General features: G+C 40.9%; 1 protein-coding gene across 28 annotated transcripts in view; it reads right to left on the reverse strand.

Annotated features, from left to right (window-relative positions):
• Positions 1 to 25288, reverse strand: part of CAB39L (calcium binding protein 39 like) — a 65195-nt gene that overhangs the window by 14587 nt on the left and 25320 nt on the right. For 15 of the 28 annotated variants that reach the window (XM_068929865.1, XM_068929876.1, XM_068929860.1 and 12 more), the window contains 3 exons: positions 21959 to 22107; positions 9879 to 10043; positions 5161 to 5279 (listed from right to left, as the gene is read on the reverse strand). In XM_068929865.1, coding sequence (XP_068785966.1) covers positions 5161 to 5279; positions 9879 to 10043; positions 21959 to 22060 — 386 coding nt within the window. In that variant the 5' untranslated portion in view covers positions 22061 to 22107. Of the gene's footprint in view, positions 1 to 5160; positions 5280 to 9878; positions 10044 to 12007; positions 12116 to 16758; positions 16884 to 21958; positions 22108 to 25288 lie in introns of those variants that run through there. The other 13 variants (XM_068929873.1, XM_068929878.1, XM_068929872.1 and 10 more) reach the window with 4 other exon arrangements.

The following is a 25288-nucleotide window of genomic DNA, read 5'->3' on the forward strand; positions in this document are numbered from 1 at the left end:
GTCACTCTAGAATATTAATATCAAACAAGGAAGGTAGGAAGAGTTGATCCAGGCCCTCTGCCCATGACTAAGCTTTCTGTAGTTCTGAAGAGCTTTTCTGCAATTTAGGAGGAGATCTGCTCAATTCCTCCTCTGCAGAGACTAAGGACTTGTCCAGCAGACAGGTATCCGTTCCTCAAGTTACAATCTTGTTATGGCACAGGCTCTGCAACGGATAGGAGCCAGCACACTTCTAGATCTCAGAAAGGATGGGGAAGGCATTCAGATAGTCTTCTATTTCTATGAAGTCTTGATTTCTTTAAAGTCAAAATTAATCCAAAACAAAACTGTTAGAAAAACAATTTTAAAAAGCCCCCCAAACAAGAGAGAAATCTAACAGTCAGGAAGGAAGGACTTAAAAGGAACATATTTTAACAATATTCAGTCATGTGAAAGCAATCAAGTCCAAGGGGACAGAAAGCACACTCTGTTTCAATAAGCTGGCTCTACTATATCAGAACTGCGTATTATCACCCAGAGCTTATCAGCATCATTTTTCTTCTAGACAATTCATTTCTATCACTAGGCCAAAAAGAAAAAAAAAAAAAAAAAGACAAAATGCCATCTATGCTGTAGGTGAGTGGGCCCTCAAATTTACCACCAACTTGCAATTTAAAAGAACAGTAGTGTTTTGAGAGCATACCAGAGCTGCATACTTCAACCTGATGCCAACAATAGTTGGCTTAATGGAAAATGAACAACTGATTCCAAAAAGGCAAATCAAGCTTCCCACCCTTAAGCACGTGCATGCAGTCCAGCCCCTATTTGTGTCATTTTGGGGAACATTTGCAAACTTGAACTTAATACTCTTTAGATAATAGATATTTGTTGATGTTTTCTGTTAAGATATACCTCTCGTTTACTCCATTAATTGGAATAGTAATTTTCAAGTAAAAAGAGGGAGAGTTGCTCCTAGGAGTGCAGCCAGGAAAATATTTAACAGTTGGCCAAGGAATATTTTGGTTGGAATACAAGCAAACTACATTGTTTCCAGCACAATAACTTTTAAAAACACAAGTATCAACAGAATCATTCTTAGTCAAATGCTCCATTGCCTAGAACTGGGTTACGGACCTGTGACTATTCACACACGCGAGGGAAGTTGGGCTTGGCTCCTGCAACAGGCCTGAAAGAAGCTTACAGGCTGCCTGCTCATAACTAGCATGTTCTCTGTACCCACACTTCCATGCAAAGCCACCAGGCAAGCAGGAACAGTAGAGCTGGGTTTCAAAATCATTTCTAATGAGCCGTTATTACTCTACGCTGACGTACTCCTGCAGCAGAAACAAAAAATTGTGTCCTTCTCCGTTCTGATGGACTTACAACCTAAAGAACTCCCCAGACGTTGACTACTGGGCAACCAGAAAAAGGCAATGACGGATTTGAAATATTTCAAAACATTTATTGTGGAGGCTGAAAGAGGCAAGACAGCCCGAGAGCAGAAACACGCGTTGGTGCAATGGGAATTCATCCCGTGTGGCTAGCGCAGAAGATGGCACAAGGTAAGGAGCACAGGAAGGAGACTAGGAAGGCATCAAGCCTGGAAGAGAGGAGCTCTTGACAAACAGCTATATTCCTATTTGATTTTACACTAACTTCTACACTAGCTTGTTTTCAAAGCTATCCTTGGATAAACCCAAGGGAAATTTTGCAACTTCAGCCAATATACCGTTAAGATTTACTGTGCTGTAACGTGAACAGATCATCACAAAACAGACCAGAGGCTGTGGCTGTGTACATTAGAGACAGGACCTGGCAGGATATATATTCACACAGGATCTTACCTAGTCACATAAGATCCTACACATTTATAACTTGAGAGAAACACTGCTCACAGTGCCACAGACTCCAAAATCCACTATAGTCACTGTACTAGAAAGGAAGAAAATATTTTAAATTATAAAGGACCCAAATTATTTCTAGGCTAATGTCTCTGAATGCAATAGATTGATACCAGAGAAAAATTTGGGCCAAATATATCAGAAACTGTATACACCAGTATTGTGTTCATCTGAAATCCTACTTGCACACAAAGCCTGCAGACACAGAAAATAAGAAGCTATGAAAGCAAGTCCCCACTCAGCAGGAAAGTCAATTAACCTACCAAAAAAAATGTAAGCAAGCAATGAATCATGTGCTACATATTTTTTTGAAGCTGAAAATCTGGGAGGGAGTTGCCGAGAAGTAAAACAAAGCCTAAAAGGTAAGAACAATTATCGCAAACTGGCAGTGCCACTGGAGTATTTGGCGGGAAATATGGGGAGGGAGATCTGATTCAGGATCCTTCCCACTCAACAGAGCTCACATTATGCAGTGAAAAAGCAACCTTTTGTTGATACTGTTGGGAACTGACCGTCAGGAGGCAGAGGAAATTTTGCATCCAATACAAGTCAAACAATGACAAGCCTTCACAACAGTCCCAGGCTCTTTCTTTTACAGTCATGGCTAAAACGCTGGGTTTTTTTTTTTCCCCTCCTCTCCAAATACCGTCATATAAAAATCACTGAATGGTAACTCCAGTCTCTCACAAGTGAGCCAAATTCATTTTCCTTCCCTTTATGCACATTTTGATTTCAGATGTTTCATTTCACATTAAATAGGCCTGAAAACATGTCTTCAAGTCATGTTTTCAAGCAGTGATGTCTAACATTAAGTATGTGTGTCCCAGGCGCATAGCTCATTGCACACAAGCACTACACACGGCCTGCACAAAGCAAGCTGCATGTTTGGGGCCCTACCCCGGCTTTTGGCACGTATTTTAAGTATTGTTTTTAGACATTCCTGGCAGTGGACGTACGTAGGTAAGACAGTGTTGTGTTTGGCTTCATTACACTATTTGGGTCCCCTCAGTGCTTGGTAAAACTGTTCTGGGCTATTGCTGAAGAATTCGGTAGCACTTGCTAATGAGGAACTCAAGAAATGACAATGAGGACAGAGCGTGCCCATACAGTGCAGAGAGTCAAGATGTCAAGAACAAGGAGTCAGAAGCCCAAACTAACGCAGCTACACTGAAGGTCTAAGGCAGGATACATCAGCTGTCTCCACAAAGTACATAACTGGGGCTGTTTAAATATACTCCCTGATAGTTGGCTCGGGTCACCATACAGTGAGATGTTGTGTCCATCAGCAGCACATATGCAGAACACACAATCTTTACTATCATCTTAATATTATTTGTTTTTACAGATGCCAAAGAATATCTGGGACATGGTCCAAAAATACTTTTTAGCTTTAAATAAAGCTGAGACATATGGAAGAGATACATATGCAATGTGCCAAACAAAAATGAGTGGAAAAAACATGGGGGGTGGGGGGGGAATCCAAAAAGTAAAGACAGAGAAGAGGGAAGAAAATGATTATATCTACACACGGAATTGAAAACAGTTGTACAACTTGCTTCAGCCGTGACTGAGAGAATTATCATCACTGCCCTGAAACAAGTATTTTGAAGTTTATATAAATGTTGAATTTAAATGAACAAACGCAAAAAAAAAAAAAAAAAAAACATTTAACGAGCGTACTGGCTTTCCTTCTGAGGAAGCCGGTGTCCAGTAACACAAAAAAAGTCAGTTTCAAAACTAAAGATAAATCACCACTCATCACAATACTTTTAAAAGCAAGACCTAGTTAAGAACAACGAGCTGCCCAGGTTCCTCACAACTCTGCCTGTGTGAAAGGCAGACCCAAACCTCTTACTGTCACAGCAACGTTTTGCCTCCGTGTATGATGACAAGCTCATAATTCTTTCAATTATTGATATAAATCAGTTCTCTCAACTACTTTTTCCTACTCAGCTGTACTGGAATGTTGCCCACTTTGAAGCAAATAACTATTTCAGGAGGAAAGGAAACATGCTCTAGAAGTGCCTATTTCTGACTCTAAAAGGAGGCCAGGGCATCTCGGTCAGGTCTGCATTTGGGAGATGTGGAAGCTGGTTGAAAGGAATTTTACCCTTGGGGTTGCCTTCCTATCGTGCAAATATCTCAGATGGTGTTTAAGTATTTTCCCCATTCAGGTTGTGGAGCAAATGGTAAAAATGCAACTCTTCAGCCTCAAGAACAAAAAAGACATTTTAAAAGTTCATTTCCTTAAAAACTATTATTTTAAAAGGCTTATGGCATGATTTTGAATGGCTGTTACTAGTCTAACCATACATGAATTCCATGTTGTTTCATACTGTTCAGCTAATACACACACTCTTATTTTTAAATCATGTCTTTAATCCTAAGCAATCACATATATTCTCCTTTTCTTGGAGAAAAATAAATAAAATCATAAAGCCAGAAAAGAAGACCACAGAAAACTGAAAGGCTGATCAGAAAACAGAAGATTTCAAGAGCTGGAAAAGCAAAGATTCTTGCTAAGGGGAAGGCACTTTGTGGCCAAGCAGAGAGGACAGAAACCTCAAGAATTTTAGGCCAATGCTTGCACATTCCTGAATGCTGTTGCAGCTGATGTCCTCACCCCGCTGCAGCGCACTCCCCCTCTTTGGCCAACTTACCTTGGGAACCATTGGCTTACAGCTAAACAATTACTCCCTCAGAGGTTAAAAGGAAAAAAAAAGATTTAACGCTGAAAGAAACGAAGTTCATTGCTGGCATAATTTAAAGTTGAAACTCACATGTGGCTACAAGCATTTAAGAAGTCTGCCCCACAGGCACAACTACTCTTTTTGTGCATTTTTGCTTCTCTGTGTTCTACCGCGCGGTGGTCCAAGCACTGGACTCCAGTTATTTACAGACACCGCTATAACTCACTGTCGCAATGCAAAGAGGTCGAAAGGACAGTCAGCAGTAGCCAACAGTGCTACAGAAGAGTTTAAGGCAAGCATTGAAGTCCTTGTCCCATGGTGAGCAGGCAAAAACAAATCAGCACATAGTTATTCCAACGTGAAGTCCGGTGAAGAAATAACGGTCAAATAAAATAATTCAATCATTTAAGGGTATACATTTAAGTAAAAAGTAAGTCAGTAGAAAAGAAACAAAATAAGAAATCTGGAACAAAGGCTGAAATCCCTTCTATTTTTTTTAAACTGAAAGTGAAAAAGGAGACCAATTGCAATGCCAACACGTTCCAGGCAAAGTTGTTTAATGGGAATCAAAGTCAAATGAAAGCACCCACCCTTTTAGAAGCATGAATAGGATATGTGGATGGGCACTAATGTATTCCACAGTAGGGCTGCGTGTGCCAATTTGTCTTCTCAAGATGTTGTTAAATATCTGGGAAACGTCCTTTTTGCCCTGGTAAAGAAGCAAAACATATTTTCAACTGTGAAAACATGAACAAACGACCATTTAGTATAATCTCTACTTAAAGAGGAAATGAAATTTAACACAGTCCCACCGCCTGACACTTGCCGTCTCTTCAAATGACACAAGAAGGCTTCCTCCATCAGGTCGCTCTGAAGACGACTAATCCCCCTTCACCCATGTCCACGTTTATTTTGCCAAATGAAGATGTGCATCCTCCTTAATGCTGTTGAGCAACTCCCTGGATATCTTTAATAAGCAACGAGAAAATACTAAAACACGTAAGCAGCTGCCCTGTGCCAAATATGCTTTTGCAGGGTGTACTGTGCTCCTATAGCTTCCAAATGTCAGCAGTCAAGCCAGTACCAAGTACAACAATGCGTAGCCTAGCTTTGCAAAGCTAAGCTTTTCATTATTCTCACGTAATCCAGGCGAATCTGATCTTATTTTTGAAAATCGCGGTTAAATTTAAAACTGAGCCCAGCCCCTGATACACAGATTGATTCTATGGATATCATATACGTATCATTTTATCACAAAGAATAAAATAAATATTACTGATAGAACGGCTGTGTCATATATACATATGTCTCTACTTTAGGCACGACTAAGATGGAAAGGCTCTTTAACCTGTCCTAATTTTCTCCTCTACCTAGACCCACATACACTTGCAAAATCATATTTTGCAGTAGAATACTTCCCCACGCAGAAACTTTTCAGAAGGTCCTTCCAAATTATGCTCTATTCAGCTACAGCGTTTGCCAATATCTCATGCATTGTAAGTCCTCTTCCTCCCTCACTGCTTTTTTCCCCCGGCCACAGGAGAGAGACTGACGTGAGAAATTACTGGAGGGGAGAGACTGCTGCACTAATGACCAGTAACCAAGGCGCTGAGTAAACAGCGGGTCACTATGCACAGGGCAACCTAAAGCAAAAGGTTAGTTATAATCCGTCCATGCTCATTGATCTGTCTTGAGAGGACAAACATTCCTTGGCTAAGAAATTACCGAACCTTTTAAGCCAAGGAGCAGATAGTTTCACACAGAGGGAAATTCCCTAGTTTCACCTCTACAAATAAATCACTGTTGAGACGCACAAAATATTCCACTGTCCTAGTCGTTCCAGCCCAGCTGGCCCGGAGGCTCAGGGACTAAGGGAATTAAATAAGACAACCAAATCAGACCAGGCCAGTCCACCTGCCTTTGCCTGCAATATTTTTGACCCTTGGACATTGTCTTAATTAAGCTAGTTCTTTACAAAAAACGCCCCTTCTGCCCCATCTTTACAACACCCGTAACGTATGCCTGGAATCCCGGGATCCCCAGCGGTCGCAGCAGTTTCTCCAAAATGAAAACAACCCAAAAAGGGAAGAGCTGTTGAAAGGGAGAGACAAAAACGGCCAAGAATTACATGCTCTTCTCTGCTAAGCCAAAATTTATATTAGCCACTTAATATTAGGTGCACTAGTGCACTACGGCATTATATTCAATAGCAGCACAGTTTCTAGAGACCAATGATCAGAGGACAAGCGTGAAAATCAAAGTTGGTCTCTCTGGGTTCTTCTCTAGCGAATGGAGGCAGATAGGAGGGAACCAGGGCAGACTTCCCCCGCCGTCAGACACCTATAAAAACCGCTGGAACACTTTTGCAATGCCTCTCACTTGGAATTTGCCATTCAAATTCACCTTATAATGAAATACATATGACAACTGAAGCACAAGACAGAAAGGCAGCTTGGAGAGAAAGTACAATGGCTAGACTTGAACAAGAAAAACTCACATGATGCCGTCATGGGAATAACAACTTGCAAGATATCTATCTATACCACAACACAGCCCACATTTAAAGGCAAAGTAAGGGAAAATTTTTAACATCACTAATCTTAGGCTTGTGGCTATCTACTGTCTTTTTTATTGGCTTCACAGCTTATGAACCTTTAGGTTTACATGCTATTAGTAACACTTTTTCTTCTTTTAACTATTTCTGTATGCATGCTTTTCTCAATTAATTCTTCAAAGTTCACCAATAAATTTCACCTTTTGAATTTCCCAAAATTCAGTCTGATCCAGATTCTGGGCTTCTGCTCAAACTCAACTTTAGTTTTTTTGCAACAGTGTCAGCCACAAAATATTACACTGTTTCCTGAGTGAGAGAAATAATAAGCCTCTGTTTTCTATAGATGTGCGATAGAGAGATGCAAGGACGTGACAGTCTCCTCTACACGCACGCACATTCCCCAGCCACATGTGCTACAAATATACTGCCAGACGAAACACAAGTGAGACAGGTCTCGAGCTCGTGCTTCTCCTCTTTTCTCAGTGGTGGTGGTAATTTTGGTTTTTTTCCTCCAAGCAGGCACCAAATTTCATGAAGTCTTTGAAAACACATCTTCAAAGATAAGTACTACTATGCAAAATTGGGATCAAAGTGCCCACCAGGTGCAGCAACTTTTTGGAGGGTGAAGGGTAGCGTGGAGGAGAAAAGGAGCCAGGCCAGCACAAAATGAACTACTTACATAAACATAATTTCCTTCAGAAATCAGATTTTCAAGTAATTTCAGTTTTTGATTTCTGTCATTACATACTAATCACAAAAACAGTTTGCACATTGAAAGGTGATGAAACTGCTTGGTCAACAAGGACATCTAAATGACAATTATAAACAATACATTAATATAATAAAATGCAACCAGAAAACTTGATAAACTGAAAAAATACGGAAATATGAAGACAGAACAACATATGCTCTTACTAGCCTCTTTTTCAATGACATTTCACTTTACTGTTCTGCTAAAAAGAATCTGTGTAAAAGTTAAAAGTTTTGCTAAATGATTGAAAGGCTTTATCATGGAAAAAACTATTTTGCAATAAAAGTTATTAGAACTACGTTTATATGAACCATGTTATTAGAACTATGTTTACATTATGTTATTAGAACTATAATATGTGAATAGCAGTAATTCAGCAACACTCCTGCTATTTCACTCAGTTTGCATTTGAAGACTGCAGGTTCAATGTATAGGTACAGAATTTTATGTCTGAAAAAAGCAATATAGACAGTCAGGCAACCGAAAAAAAATGCAGAATTTTCCCTTCTATGAAACATTTGGTAACAAAGTCTTCTCTTCTCCCCTTTTCTTTTTTCTCTATTTCAAACAAATTTAAATTACTGAATTCTTATTCTGCATCAAAATTACGACATTTAACAATCGCATGGGGAAGCAGGGAGATGACAAATTAAAGGCTCTGAAGAAATTCTAGCATTAAAAAAACTGCTGCATTCAAGACCTGAGGAAGAGTGGGGAAACTCCACTAACAGTACTTCCAAAAATTAATTTTAAAAATTTATTAGTCTCTTTAAATGCTGGTTTCACACAGGGTGCGGCCCAAAACCAAACAAACCCACCCATCATTCTTTCCTTTGATTCATTTTCAAAATGGAAAGAGAAACGGAGCAACAACAAATGACTTTCGTACGGGGAGAAATCCTTCCACAAGGAAGCAGCTCCCCCAAAAAGTGGCTCCGACAGCATCAGCCCACCTCTCCGAGGAGCTGATTTGTAAATGCTGCGGCCGCCCTGCCCTGCACGCCAGGTACTGCCCCCGCTGCAGACCGGGGCTGAGGAGGCCCTTGGCCGGCCAGCCGGGAATTTCTGACTGCTCAGAGACGCTCAGAGACTTTTGATGATGATTCACCAGAGCCCGGGAACCAGAGAAATTGCAAAGCTCCTAACAGCGGGCCCTGGGGGCAGCAGCCCGGCTGACCTCAGACCATAGGAACACCATAGCGCCCTGTCAGTGACAAAGTTTCTTCCCAGCTCCTGCCAGTTAAAGGGTTTATATTTCTCTTAAATGACTGTAATCATTTCTTCTGTAACTTCTCTTCTCCATATTCATATGCAAGTCCAGTTATTTTAATTCCGCTAAGTTCTTGGCTTTAGCAACAAAATTGTCACCGAGTTCCACAGCTTAATTATATATGTGTTTATTCATAGTATTTTTTCCCAGATTGGCAAAAAAAATAGTTATATTCCTTTCTTCCTTTACACAAAGAATTAAATGGGGGCAATCCAATTCACTTTGTCATTTTCGGCCAGTTTTTAAACACCTTTTTCAATTCCTTTCCTCTCAACTAAACCATTCCAATTTTTTCATTCTTTTTTCACATGAGATTTTCCTATGCTTCTTCATATTTTCATTCCAAGTCTCTGAACCCCTTCTAGATCAGCCATAGTCTTTCCGAGAGGGTGGCTGGTTCCAGCTGCACTGTCCCAGGGTAAGAGGTTAATCACTGCAGCACACGAAGCCAGAAACAATATTCGCAGCACCTTGTCTCGGTACACGTGCCAATATTTCTTTCTTGTGTTTGTTTAAAAATAAATCAAGAAAGTTAAGTAGGATGCAGTATAGGAACACATCTGTCAGTATACTGATCAATCTGCAACAGCTACTTTCTTCAGCATGGGCAAAACAGCGCAACTATGTTTTTGAAGGCAATAAAATTGTTTAATTTAGGCTTCAGAAAAATACAGCTATATGTCCTGGCAACATTGGGACCACGGAGAAGAAAGGTTTATGCATGTTGACCTACCTCAAAATCTATCAGCTGCAAGTTGGCAATAAGAGTCACTAGAAGGCCACTGTTGTACAATTCTTGCGCCAGCTGAGCCACTATTTCTGTGGGTGGCTCCTTGTCTGTGGTACCGCACAGAATTTCCTTCATTGCTTGCAGGGATTTTGACACTTCTTCTGATGCCTGTGGATCAACAGATAACTTTGGTTTTTGGCTTTTTTTTCGTTTTTTTCTAAACAGGTTTTATTTACTTAAAAAAAAAAAAAAGCAGTTCAAAACAAAAGCTTCTGACTGTACCTAGGATGACTGCCTCTATTATTAAACAGTTTACTATTTTTAGGTAGTCGCTGAGGCTGGACCATTCGCACTGGATCCCGCAGGTCCTACACAAATGCACGGATGTATTCCACTTAAACACGGCATGCCCTCAGTTACAGACCACAGGATAAAGTTAGAAGGGCATTTACCAACCTGTGCTAGCAGGATCCTCTACTCTTTGGGAGACACGCACCAAACGGGGATACTGAGCAGGCAGACTCCGGCTGCCAGGATCTCCTCATCCACGACAGCTTGCTGCTGAACTATCTTGGCTTCTTTACAGATAGCCCAAATAAATCCTGCTAACCTGGTCACTTGGCATTGCCACTACCTGCTCTGCCTTGTGCCCTATGCTCCGCACCAGCATCTTCAGGGGGGACTTTCTCTACCGAGTTCCCACGCACTGAAGTTTCAGGCTGGGAAATTATTAAACAACCTCACTTGCTTTCAGTAAAGCTCAACAGCTGCCACCAAACCAGCAAAAATAAATCTTTCATCTTCTACTCCCACCTAATTTATTTTAATTCAATGCAATGTTTTAGGTGCCTAACCTAGAATACAAATCAGGAATTGCCTTATGAAAGCCTACAACAGAAAAATAAAAGAGAAATGTGTATAAACAGGTAGTAGCTTGGTGTTCGTGGCAGTCAGCAGACTTACATTACATTTGAATTACCATGTCCCACTTTCAAAGGGAAACAACCACTGGCTACAGTGCAGGAGCTCTGTCTCACTCTCTCCTCCTAGGTTTGCTCCATTTTATATTAAAAAAAGACTCCTTGGAGCAAAGGCTTAAATATTTTTTGTTTGTTTGTTTGTCTGAAATCCTGGGTGCTCTAACCGTTGGGCTATGAAGGGACCCTCTCTCTGGGTCAGGGTATATTACGCGCATGCATGGCTAGGGCAGCTAGTGCACATATAGGGTTGGCTGGGTTTTTTGCTGGGAAGCAAGTAAGGCAGAGTTTTGAAAGCAAAGCTGAGAACGACAGGAGATTCCTAGGCAAGGTGACGAAACTTTCCGAAGGAAGGACAGCATTTCACATCTATATTGCAAAATGCTTACTTGAAATGAGTGTTTGGCTAGCTAAGCAGAAAAGAAAAAAAGCGCACGCCAGAAAGACACACACACAGAAACCTCAAGAGTCTTTTGTAAAAAGCTAACTGGACATTAGTGGATGTCCAAACCTAGACCGATAATTTCAGTACCTCTCTCATAAACTGAAAGGAAAAACGTCAAGCTTTCAAGTATCACCATCTCAATCTGCAAAAAATAACCCCACAGTGTTCAGGAGAGAAATCTCTGGACTGGTGTTGATCTCTCAACATTTTTATACTGATCTAACTCCTGGATTTTATCCATATTAATGTAAACCTAGAAGAAAAGCCACCTTCTCATTACATCTACCTGGGTGTTTCAAGCATTCATTTTGCACAGTAAAAAGGTATGCTTTCCCCCAATCTGCTTGTACCTGTTTGCAGTTTTAGACAGGTTTAGATAGGCCAACATGAGCGGCATGCAAATGAATATGACTATCTGATAACTTTAACCACAGTAGAAGTCTTTTTGTTCCTTAACGTAGCTCAATAAAAGAGCCTATTTTTAACCTCAAATGTTAGTGGTATGTCACAAGAGCTATCCCACAGAGTACAGATGGGATTAACAACAGGGGTGCCATCTTGTGAACTAAACCTCTAAATCTTTATAGGAGCTGCACAAATATTTTCATATCCAAGGAAAAACCCATACATTTTTGGCTTTTCACTCATTCTGCTTGGTAGGGTGTGAAAATCTCTGGCATTCTGTGGTTAAAAAAAAAAAAACTTGATACCTTTATTTTCCTTTTAAATATAAGCAGTCCTTTCTGATTCATAGAAGACGTCTGCAAAACTCAGGTTCAGCTCTGGAAAAGGAGGCCAAAGAGTATACTGCTGCAGGAGAAAAAGCAATTACAGAACACTGCAGTGTTGATGGGGGTAACGGGGCGCCACAACTACAATCAATCTGCCATCTCATCCTCCCATCTTCTTTGCCTCTTGCACATGCAATTTAAATTTCGTGTTTAACTTCCTCCCCTTTTATGTTCTCTAGGATATTCCGTAATCTGTCATTCAACCCTCCACCAAAAGCGACTCCTGGACTCTAAGGGCTGCTCTTCTATCCCTATCCTGCATAATCTATCTGTAGGGAAACTATAATCCCAAACACAGATTCTCCAATTAACAACCACTTCTAGCCCCTACTTTGACATAATTCCTATTTAATCTTGCTACAGTTTTAGAATAAAACCCTAAGTCCATAAGCACTGTTTCTGGGATGCAAGCTTGCTCAAAACTCAGAGGAAAAACACATTCCACCGCAAAACAAACAAAAAAGCAAGTACATTCACCAAAATACACGGCAAATAAGAGACAATAGAAAGGTGGCCCTAGAAGAACTTTTCATAAGAAGCCAGGGAGCTCCTGACCCTCTTTGGGAAAATTTGCAAAAAACACTAATCACTCCAAACCTCAGCAAGACCCCCTTCCCCCAGCAACGCCACAAACAGCATTTCAGTGAGGAAAAGAGAGACACGACAGAAACTACAAAGCCTATTATGACTTCCACGCTACTATTCATCTTACATGAGAAGTGCTCAGATGCAATGGCAACGGTAACAATTCGAGAGAAAAAGCACTGCAACTGTCACTTCACTAAAAGCTATGGAGCAAAAGGAAAGGTCACAGGAAACATCCAAGCGCTTTAGCTGTTTCCCTCATTTCTTCCAACTAAGCACAAGCTCCTTTCCGAACTATTAGGCCATGCCCCTCTAGGTATATTACCTCAGGAGTGAATTTATTCCATTATAATATTGAGGAGTCTGTTGGAGTGGAGAAAGAAAAAGAGGGAGGAGGGATTACTGACCTTCACAGAATCCTAAATAGAACAGTTCATATTATGTACAAATGTTAAAAGTGGAATATGTTGAACTTCAGACAGTTAAAGTTACAGAAAGGGCAAACGAGCAGAAGACGAAATGCAAGCTGATTCCCAGCACATGCATCGATTCAACATTTGTGTTGCTGCCACTGCACAGACTTCAGGATCTTGACCTCCTAAAGCAACCCGCTGGGTTGTGGTCTTCACTTCTCCCACACGTGCTCCTCACGCATCTCAGCTCCCAGACTACAAACATGAGAGGATCCAATTCCAGTGTGGCACATGCTGAAATTCAGCGTGGGTACACGGGTACATCATAAGTGGGTTACAAGCTTGATTTGTGCTAGCTGCGTTAAGGGGAGAGAAAGAGAGAGCAACCTGTACTGATCTGCTCAGTGAAATTGGAGTCAGAAATGGTGAAAGCTTTCGCCACTTGATGAAAACTTTAGAGGGCAATTTTGCCAAGGATGGCCATTTCTTCTCTGCTTTGGCCTAACACAGGAAATAACACAGTTATTTATGCACAGAGCATAGTTTGTAGTGACAGGCAGCCCATAGCAACTTAAATTATAAACACGTTCAGCCTCCTCTGCTGCTAAAGTAGGGGTTTTGTCTGCAATAATATGTCTTCCCATACTTTTCAAAAAGTTCAACAGTTAGCTGGACACTTCATGAGCTGAAGGCACTCAAGTCTGGTTCCCTCACAGATCTTGTCCTTGTGGACTTAACAGGATCACAGCAGAAAGAAGCTTTAGATCACTGTGGCTGTGAGAGTAAGTTTAGTCCCTCAGAGGATATTACCAGATGCTAAACTGATACACTATTCGATTTTGTTCAGGTTGCTGCTTTTCTTTAGTGGAAGGCTGTTTCTATTATGTGTCGACAGCCAGGCCCCTGGCACCTAGTCAGCTACAAGACTTTGAGGCGCTAATGCAACATCTGCTGTAGGAAAAGGTCACTTGAGCTGAAAGCGATGCAAGGCAGGAAATGGCACCTCTTCTTAGTATTTAAAAATACTTTATGCTTCAGGGCTTTGTCGTTGAAATCTGTGATTTGAAGAAGCGCATTACTGCTGTGATCTCACGTCCGCTTTCCTTTCTAGTGCTAAACGTGGCTGAAAATGCTCACGGCCGTACAATCCCAACTCTTCCGGGAGCAAGAGGGCAAAGGTGTTTTACAAGCCACTTTCTTTGTTTTTTCCTGTCTACATGAAGAATTTCTTCCTAGAAAAACCTCAATGCTTTTCTCTCTTATCTGCAGCCTAATACAAATCTGAAGACCAGCTGACTGGGTTGCAGAAGTCCAGTCTGCATTACAGAGCGGCGAATGCTACTGTATCTTTATTGAAATATTTCAGTATTCCTGTGTTATAAAACATCTTGACCTTCTTTTACCCCAGGGCTAACATTAGGTTAAAATTTAACTTGCTTTGCCAGGTCTAGAATATAATTTCTTAGTTTCAGCTTTTTTTTTTTTTTTGTACTGATCTCTATAGGAGGGCCAAAGTGCCTAATAACGTTCCTGGGGTAATAATTTAGCAGGCTTGGAAAAACCATATCATTATTAAGGAATGCAGCCTAAACTGTTCCATTTTTCTCTATATTCCACTATCATAAAAGACAGTTTAATAATACGTATTTTTTATATTAAGGGATTACAAAGTGATCCTACTGGCCTTACAGTTTTTCTATTCTTGTAGAATACCTCATTTTCTTACGGAGAGATTTTAAAGGGTGACATAGAAGGTTACAACAGAGGTCTAATCTGTTGCTCACGCAGAAGGCTGAATTTTTATTTCCATAGTTACAAGATTTTTTTCCATACTCCAAGATCAAGCTGCCTTCCCTGCAATAGTGCTTGTGTGTGTTACAGCAAAATATACAAAGCAGATATTTTGTTTCAGAAATAGCAGCTTTGTACAAACAGGTCTTGAAAAACCGCATAGGACATCATAGAGACGTTTCAACAAGAGGCCCAAACTTCCGCAGCTTCACTTAAATTTCTAGCTATACCAACTGGCCTAAATACCTACAGAGCTCAACCTCTACCTACAAACTTTGTTCTGCCCTTCTCCTTAGCTACTATCTGCAGTAAAAAACACCACTTACATCAATTTCACACTTATCTTAAGAGTCTCATATGATATAGCTGTGATCCAGACCTATTAGGCTTGTCAAGGATAGAAATAAATGGATCTCCTGCTACGCAGTGTAGATTCAGTTATCCCTTCGTGTTACTCCTCTTCAAGGCAGAACACAAAAGCCAAAAAGGGAAAAGTGTCAAGCCTTGAATAATCAACAGCCATGGGCTCCAATGCCTGAACTGTGACTTTCATAACTTTCCGGGTGTTGTCTCTATTTTACCTCTGTTTCACAGGCAAGTCTGCCAGCTCGCACATATGTACACACATATGTTACAGGTCAAAATAGCTTATTCTTACTTTTTTACACCCAGGGACTTAATGCAACATGTAAGACCACCCTAAGAGTGAGAAAAAGAATCACATGACCCTTTGCCACCTTTCCAAACTCAGATATTAAATATACATAAGACAAATACTGGGTTCTAACATTTGGCACCTGCATATTGATCAGGAAACTCTCAACTCTTCACAAGAACATGGAGAACAGGATCTTAGAGCTTCTACTTGTATCACTAGCATATTTCCAATGCACTGTATACAAAAATATGTTTCTAAACCGCTACTATTTTGCACAGCCCCACACAGTAACATACACACAGTGTCTGCCGGTGTGATGCAAAACATTGAAATGTGCAATCCAGTGAACTTGCAGTATTGCATGTTATGCCTTAGGATCAAAAGCATACGGCTCCTTGGTTTGGCTTTGTCTTGTTTTAGCTCACAGACCCATTTAAAGACATTCTCACTGTGTGAATCAAACCAATTTTTCCCCTAAAAGAAGAGTGGCAAAACACCACTCCCTACATGCAACTGTAAGGACTCGTAATAGCAAACTCTGAGGCCGGTATCTGTGCAGCTTCAGAAACATCCCAAACTGATTTGCTGTTGGTGCAACTCCATGCTAAAGGGAAGTTGCACAGGAACAAATTGTGAACTTCAGTAGAACATTCAGGATCAGCAGGCACGAATTCAGTCACTTTAGCAAAATATTATCGCCTAGTACTCAAGGAGGTTGGTAAAGACAAGCTAGCCAAACGTACACAATGGGAAAACTTCTTCTAAAAGGCAGTGTCATTAAACGGAAGAGACAGGTTTGCCCTACCCAGACGTGGATTCCTTTCCCACTTTTAATTGTGCACTTAAAACAGAACCAGAGGTTGTAAGGTGCTTAAAAATAAAAAAGCAACCAAAAGAGCCAAGTCTTACGCTCTTGGCACCAGCACCTAACCTAATAGTATCTGGAGTTTCTCCCCTCTCTGGAGCAATTAGCAGAACGGGGAAGCTGAAACATGAAACGTTCCACCAAATCCCAGGACACGTGCATTTTGTGCAGAGTTAGAAGTAACGGGGGCCAAGCCCTTCTTATCTTATTCGCTTGGCTCCACCATACACCAAAGTCGTCAAAGGTAATTTTGCAACTGATGTTGGCAGGTACCAAATCAAGTTCACAGATACCGGCGTTCCCGACAGCCACGCAACCATTCGTCCATGCCAACGCACATCATGTTGCCTGCACGCACCACATCTTACACACGGATGCCCAGGTGCTTTATCAGCGGAGGGATGAGCAAGACAAACCGGATCGGAGGATGGCTTCTTTGGTGCGATGCAGAAGAGCTGGATTTATTGATATAACTATTTGTTCTGGAAATATTAAGCCTAACTAACTATTAAAATACTGCTCCCTTGACTCTTCTGAACAGTACCAACTTTGGTAGTACCTGCAGATGAACAGAGGACAGGTTAGAGTGATCTCTCTGAATAAGCAGTCTTGTTACACACGTTTAAATGTAAGGGGAAGAGGCAAGATACTTCAAGGCCTTTTACTTGCAGCTTTACTTCATTTCTAAACACTGATTAAAGACACTGCAGCCTTGTGGTTCTGTCTGCCAGAAAAACGCTCACCACAGAGCCCCAAATCAGTTTTGACTCACTTGGTTTCAGGTTCCACTACAAACCCAAGTCTTAGACCAGCTATGCCAAAGACTGCATGTCTTTCAGCTTATCGAGGCCAAGCGCAAAGGCAGCTTAGGCCAAGTTTCAACTGACCCCAGGTCAGTTTGCATTTCTAAATTAAAATCACGTGACACTTTAAAGGCTTTTCTTGCTGAGCTGGTTCAGAAAATGTTACCAAACCTGTAGGCACCACAGATGGCACTGAGTCACCGGCGCCGCACCCTAGCATGTTTGGTTAACAGTGAGAGGAGGCTGTTTTCAAGCACACGCTTCAGTGATATACTGTATGCAGCCTAAACTGCTTTATGCTGACCACAAGACCTTAAAAAGTCAGGGTGTCACTCCCTGTTTTCTGAGATGGGTAACGCATCCATTCTATTAATGCCCTTTACAACAGCCATCAACAGCATCCATCAGCAAAATATATGACTGCGTATCAGTAACAAATTAAGCAGCGTGACCAACATGCCGCATGCTGTCAGGTCTTCAGGTTTCTTTAACAAGTCTCTTGTCTACTGCTGCTAACAAGGTTTCCCCTCCCCTGCTCCCTGTTCATGCAACATCCTCCAGACAGTACAGGAATTTGCACCAGAAAGAAGAAAGAGGTGCAGAGCCCAGCAAAAAGGCTTTGCAGAAGGCTTCACTTCCTAGATTGTTAAATACTTCCCTTCTCTTCTGCTTAACCCCAGAATGGGTATTAAATCCAAGGCACAGTTTGGTTCCATAGGACTGAGATTAACTCCTTATGAAATGTACAGGATTCTGTAATAAATGTAAATGCTCTTCACTACATCCAAATGGGAACTCAGACAGGCAATCGCACGTGTCACAAAAATATTTTATTTCAGATGCCGGAAAAGAAGTGGATGCTGAATAAGGAAGGCTTTAGTCCATTTTTCCAGTCCTGTCTTAGCCTACCTAATCCTCTAATTGTTACATTTGCCTTCCCAGTACTGCAACACCTTCTTTGAAGTAGATTTTTAAAAAGGAAAAGAAAAAAGAAATAGAAAAAAGAAAAAGAAGATAGTAGAGCACTTCAGAGGAAAAGGGGCCATGTGGGGTGACCCTTCTCAGCCTGTGCTCTATCAGCCTTCAGAGTGTAGCTGAGAAAACTGTAAGGCTTTAAACACCTGTATATCCACGCAAGCAAACAACCCCCTCCCCCACTCCCCACAGAAAAATAAAAGTAAGGAGTAAACATTCAAACTCAGCCTATTTTTCAGTTGACAATGTATAAAAAGCACTATGGCAACACTGCGCCCTTTTTTTTTTTGTTTGGCAAAAAATGATACATGGAGAAACTGGGTCAAATTCAATCCTTATCTAAGACGACAAGCTCTACTGCAATCAATAGACCAGCTTCCACATACTGGAAAAAGTCTGAACGTGTCCTATTTTATGGCTAGTAATAGGCATCATTTAGAAAAAGTGTAAACTTCTGCATATTATGTGCATTAGCAATTTGTCTTGGAAAAGAAATAATTGCCTTTATCCTTACAAGTATACTGACTTTGTCCTCTCTCTCAAGTTGTACCCTCTCCCTCTTCCAGCTCCTCAAAAAGTCTTAACTAATTTACTATTAAGCTCTCACTACCTGTGCAAGGCATAGCTTCGTAGGAATGATCCTTTTTGCTCTATTTAAAAATAGTACTGAAGGCTAGTGCTAGATGGTTCTCCACCAAAAGTTACGTCAAGTTTTATTAGAAAGGTCAAGTCTCTCCCTGCCTGACCTTGCACCATCTCAGCAGCCCACGGCACCTTCACCTTGTAGTTGATTGCTCAACTCAACAAAGGAAACAAAGAAGATCTCGTCTTTCAGTTATTTAGGCCTTGCCACTCCTCTCTGCCCATGCTGAATGTATTAGCAGCTGTCTCGGCCCACATACATTTGCTGTGTAAGAATAAGAGCTAAAGTGTCCCAAGATACATCTCCTCATTCGGGTCTCTGAAGCAAGTTCTACTTGGCAGCTATTTTGCAAGGGAGTAAGATCAAGGACACTGGGAGTCATACTCCTTAGAAGTCCTGGGAACTTTGATTGCCCAGGCACGGTGGCCCCTCTCCAGCTCACGTGGCAAATGACAAGGAGACAGAAATCGGAAAAATCGGAGAGCCTTGATTCCCAGACTGCTACGTGCTCACAGGCCTGCAAGCTCCAACACCTCTGGGCAGCTGCAGGCTGCTCTAGAACCAGAACCGTGACTGCCCTTTTATCAAAGTTTGACACGTTGCACCTCCCTTTGGAGCATAAATTGGAGGTAAAACTCAAAATCTTGCAAGTCTCTGTAAAGCACAGAGAATATTACCTCTATTTTTCTTTGCTTTTGTTTCCAGTTAACTTTCTATAAACATACGTAGCAAATCCAACAAAATGTTATTCATTAGAGTAGTCTAGTGGGTGAATAAGGTTTGAAAACCAGTGAACCACTGAAAGTCTCATCCTGGTCTTTTCTTCCCCAAATCAAAATGTAAACTACATTCAAACAAACACAGGTCTACTGGGCTCATAAACCTCGTGTATATAGTAAGAGACATGATGGCGTGACTGTTTTAACAAGACTTATTTTCCCTGCCAATTTTTAAGTTTACCTTTGTCACAGTACTAAAGATCTTCCCTGTGATTTACTTCCCTGAACACCGGACCATTAATCAGGCCGTTTTCATTAACAGGTAGGATTTACTTCAGACCAGCTGAGTGCAACCATTTAGATGGCAGGTAACATTACTGAGTAATCTGAGATCTTCCCTTCGGCTCGAGGAGAAAGGCCCTTTGTGCTTCCTCTATATGCGAGTGCAAGGTCCTGATTCAGTCAGCCACGTGAGCATACGGGTAAATGCTGCCTAAAATAGTGCTGCTTTCTTGCCTTTCTGCCTTGCTGCTGAAGCAACTGTCTTGACCCCCTTTCCTCCTCTCCCCTGACCACTCATTCACTCTGTTTGTGGCGGCAACCGTCTCCATACCACCACGATAAACTAGGGTAGAGAACGCCAAAAACTAACCCCTTCTCCTTTGCCCAGACAAAATTGGTGCGTGCACGGCAGGGGCGTACGACAGAGTTACCAGACTGATGGTTTCCCTGATCTCAACCCCACCTGGCCCTACAACTGCCAGTCGCACACAAGGGCAAAACCAGTGGGCTGCTCCCTGTCAAAAGCAGCATGGATTTAGGGATTAAACTGACTGCTAAAGTGTTAAAAATATAGGGCAATTCAAAGGAACCCAGTTCACTGAAGCCTGCCAGATTTTTAGATATTTTAAATGGCCTGTTTGTATTCTGCTCAATCTAACGCAAAATAAGCACTGTTATGAAGTTTGCAAGCTGTTTCCATCCTAATAGACCAAGGGAAATCTTCTGCATCTTTTACTTGGTGAGGAGAATACATACCAGTTGTTCTGAGTTTTATGAAAAACGTAAATCAAGTTTTCAATTTTCTAAGAAGCCCAAATTTCTCCTACTTTGTCACTGACATCCAAATAAACAAAAAAGCTCAAAGTCTAAATCCTCAAAACAACAACTCAGAAGAGTCATACTGCAAAGCAAATTAAAAAAAAAAAACTCTAGAGCTTCTGCTTTGAATGTCTTCTTTAATCAGCTTCTGAAAGATGCATTCAGCAGGGGAGGAGAGAATCTGTTGATTTATTTATTTATTCTCAGTTTTAGTTCAGAGTCAAATTCTTTTAGAGCTCTTCAATTAACTGAAGGTATTTCAGAACGAGACATCAAATACCAGAGGCCTCACTGAAATCCACGTGACCAGTTCTACATAACTGACAAACTTGGAGCTACTTTCTTTGAACCTAAAAGTTTCAAGAGAAACCCACTAAGGACACTAAGGGAACTAAGGTTCACTTCTTAATACAAGCTCATACGCAAGCTGGGTTCCCTGGAGATATTCAAGAGCCGTCTGGACACAGTGCTCTCTGTGACCCTGTGAGCAGCACGGATGGACTAGATGATCTCCAGAGGTCCCCTCCAACCTCAACCATTCTGTGATATACTACTTTTGGCCTCTACTACAGTGACTATAATACAGAGAGCCTCTGATGCAAAAAAAAGTTTTAAAGGTTTTGATTTTATGCAAGCACAAATTCCTAAGTGGGAATATTTTCTACGCTGGAGTGTGCCTTCCTAACTGGTCACCAGAGGAGTTCAGAAGTGCAGGGGCCAAAGAAACTCAGGTCTGTGTCACAGAGTTAGAACCAAAAGCAGGATGCAATACTATTAGCAAAAATGTAGCACTATAATTAGAATACGATGAGCAGAGTTTATTTAGGAAAAGCGAGCACAGAAAAGCTTGGAAAGGATAGATGAAGTGAGATCTCTTTCATAGGCATCTAAACACATACGCGTATGCTGTTTGGTGTGAACAATGCTCATCAGAAGTCAGTTCTGCTGTGTGGGTACCTGCACTTTAACTGGCGGTCTCATTTATCACCCTGCTAAAGCAATTAGCAGTACAATATTTTTCAAATAGTCTTGCAGGCCATTTTGTTAGACATGTTACTATTCAAAGTAGTAGTATTTTACCTTTCTTTCTGGATGAGGCTGCTGGATCCCAATACGTACTTTTTTGACCCCCACATCTGTTGCCCTTTACTTACGCAAAAGCTCACTGATTTCAGTAGAACTCTTCATTCATAAAGTTACTTACATGTGAAAGTGCCTGCCGAATCAGGGCAGCGTGTGAACACAATTTCATTGCCTTTATTCTGCTATTCCCCCAGTATAAAAAGCTTATCGGTCTTCTACAACATTACCTCATACCTTTTCTGTTTTTTTTTCTTGTTTTTCCAATATGGCCATGTTTTCTTTCAGAATTTTCACAATCTCAGCCGGATTTTTGTGCGATTTACTAAACAAAGGCATGTTTTTTCTCCACCTGGATTTCTTCTGTCAGTATAGAAGAGGACTGCCTTAAACCAAATGAGAAACAAAAATAGCTTTTAAGGTTTATACAAAACTGCAACAAAAACACACAAAGACATTATGTACAAGAAATGGCTGTGCGGCAGGCACTACGTCCACTGCAACTACTCCTAAGCCACACAAAGTCTGGGATACAGTTACTGCCAGCTCATCCAGGACTCGCAAGCCACCATGAGCATGCAGAAAGCAGCTGCTCAGGAGCTGCATTTCCCTAAAGCCTCAGACCTACAGCTCATGTTCAGTGCTCCAGTGAGTCTGCACGCACTATGTCCAAGATTTTGAGGGCATTAAATATCCAGCAGGTTCCACTGCATTTCTGATTTTTTTTTTTTTTGGCCAAGCTTTCCCAGTTTTATGTAGATGCAGAGTAACTTCAGACACCAGCATACCAAATGTGTCCTTTGTTTAAAATACTGCAAGATAAGGTCCCAGCTTCTCAGTCACCACTCACTCAACTGCTTTTTTTATTTTCTTTTTTTCATTCTGAAGGTTCTTGAAATTAAGTAGTTTAAGCTACCCTCTACGTCTGACAGACTTCAAGAATCTTTTAGTACCTGTAGGTTCAGATCTCACTTCTGTAAAACTTTGCCTGATTTAAATAAGGAACAGAGGATCAGGCCCAAATATGGACACAAATGGTTTCATGGCATTTAAATGACAGAGCATTTTAATGAAAATATTTTTGTTTGTTTAATTTAAAACCTTCTTCCTCTGCATGTTGGAAAGGCAAATACCACATCAGTGTATAAATACATGAACGAAACCAAGAGGCTTAGTTTCAGCAGGCTTCTGATCCTACAAAGCATTAAGTTGGGAACTCCCATGGGTTTTGCTGAGGGGCTGATACAAATATCTACAGAAGTAACTGGAAAAGACTAGAATATGCTCTGGTCCCAGTTTACTGCAGCATTCTGGCCTGCATTCCAGTTTGTAGGACATGAAGACAACAAAAAACACAAAACCCAAAATAATCTCAAACTTTCCTCTCTTTCCACAACAAAAGGCAGCAGTTAACCACCAACCTCCCCCGAAACATTTGCAAGATTACTTGTGAAAGCACACGTATACACAAACCACTCCAATTTCCTTAGTCTTTTTCATCTCTTACAATTATAAAAATCTTTATACCAGAGGTTTTAAAGGAGAGAATTAAATGAGCATTATATATATATATATATATATATATATTTAAAAAGAATGAAGCAGAACTGTGTAACATTTTCCCAGTGGTCCCAAAGAACACACTTCTCATGCTGCTGGTGCTATTACTGAAACATTTCAGAGTGCATCACGAACCATGATCCCATTTGTGTCATATACCCATGTGGTACTGATCCCAAAATATCATATAGAATAAAAACACACAGATCATATATACACTTCCTCTTACAAATAATAAATAGTAATCATATAAAGCTGAAAATTTAGCATCCAAACCATAGGAGTACTTAAAAAAAAAAGTCTAGACAGATTCTGCCCTAATATACTGTTAAAAACTTTTCAAAATATTTTTGCATATTATCTTTACAAGAACAGTTTCTATTACACAAAGGAAATATTTCAAAATGTCATATTTAAAGTGAAAGTTCCTTAATGGTATCCAGAGTAAATGAATTTGTATATAGTTTCTCATTTGTTGCTAGATTAGTTTTACAAAAATATTTTCACATTCAACTTCAGAAAGTTCAAGTTTCCATTTTGAAGCTCTGCATGGTTCAGTTCAAACTAATTTTTATTTCTGCAGTTTTGGCTACGTAACCTTCAATATTTGGCTGAGCTCTAGACCAAGGGGGCAAAATGAGTGCTTAGCACTGCTCCCACGGAGCGCAAAACTGATTTTTGGCAGCACCACCTGACTAGCAACAGAGCAGAGTTGCACCTCTCGACTTGCCAGCATGCAAGACTGACGACCGGGTATATCTAATGACTAACTCATTTGGACATGTTCAGCTACATACAAGTCCTGGAAAAGAATGGGCCTCTCATCAGTTAACGTCATGCTTAAAGCCAAATCAAGCATCATACAATAAATTTGTTTGAAAGCTACTAGCACGCACTCTACCACCCCGTACATTCTGCAATTAAAAGATTAATAGCGCGAAACACACTTAGAAAAGGATCTGGTTCTGCATGTTTTTATTATCTATGAAGACAAGGCATGAGGGTATGCAGATGCAAGAGAAAGATTCTGAGAGCAGAAGCCTAACTGGTATGTTGCACTTTAGAAAAAAAATAATTTTGTACCCAGGTGTGGTAGGTTAATTCAGATTGCTAAAGACAGCCTTTCAGCTCCCCCTTCTAGATGTCTCCAAATAAGAAAAAGTATAGGGAGAGATCACTTGATTTTTAAACTGAAGGAGTCACAAACTGGAAGTTCTGAGATTAAAAGTTCATCTTTCTAACTGGTACATTGACTGTGTAATACAAATACTTCCCTCCACCCAAAAAAAAAGAAATAGTTTACATACCTATCTAGAATATAATGTCTGCATTTGAATGATCGCTAATGTTGCCATAGCTCCAGCGTGATTTTCTACTACAGTAGCTAGACTAGGACTTTTCCACTGTACAGTTCCTAGCTCACCTCTGACTCACCACAGCACTGCTCAGTGATAGCTGATCGTTGAACTTCACTTCAGACCCTACCAGTGTCCTCATTACACCAGCAAGATCACTGATAATATGGCAGGAAGGGACTCAGGAGATTGTTAGGTTCACCCCTCGGCTGAACTGGGCCAGTTCCCCACTTCATTTATCAGTCTTGCATACAAAGCAAAGCATCCACTGTAGGCAAGTGGAGGGAGATGGAGAGGAAAAGGGGAAATGATGGCCATTAATGGACGGAAAAGTGCATCTAAGATCTCTCTGGGATTTACCCCTTTTCAGGATACTGTATTTAACCCATCATCATCTGGCAGGAGTTTCCATTCATGCAGCACTTCAGAAAATACTTACTGGCAAGGTTACCATTAGACTCGAAGCCTGCTTTCCTTTTCCATCTATGAACCTCCTAGCGGGCACGTACTCTTCACAATTACACACAGAAGAAAACAGCGGTAAAATCACTTTGCTGAGATTTGCAAGTGGTACCCCTTAGTCCTATTGCTAGCTATTCCATAAGGCACATGGCAAAATAAGGACTCCTCTCCTCCAGCTTTGTTTCTCATG

This window comes from Struthio camelus, chromosome 1, assembly GCF_040807025.1.
Source record: "Struthio camelus isolate bStrCam1 chromosome 1, bStrCam1.hap1, whole genome shotgun sequence".
Lineage (NCBI taxonomy): Eukaryota > Metazoa > Chordata > Aves > Struthioniformes > Struthionidae > Struthio > Struthio camelus.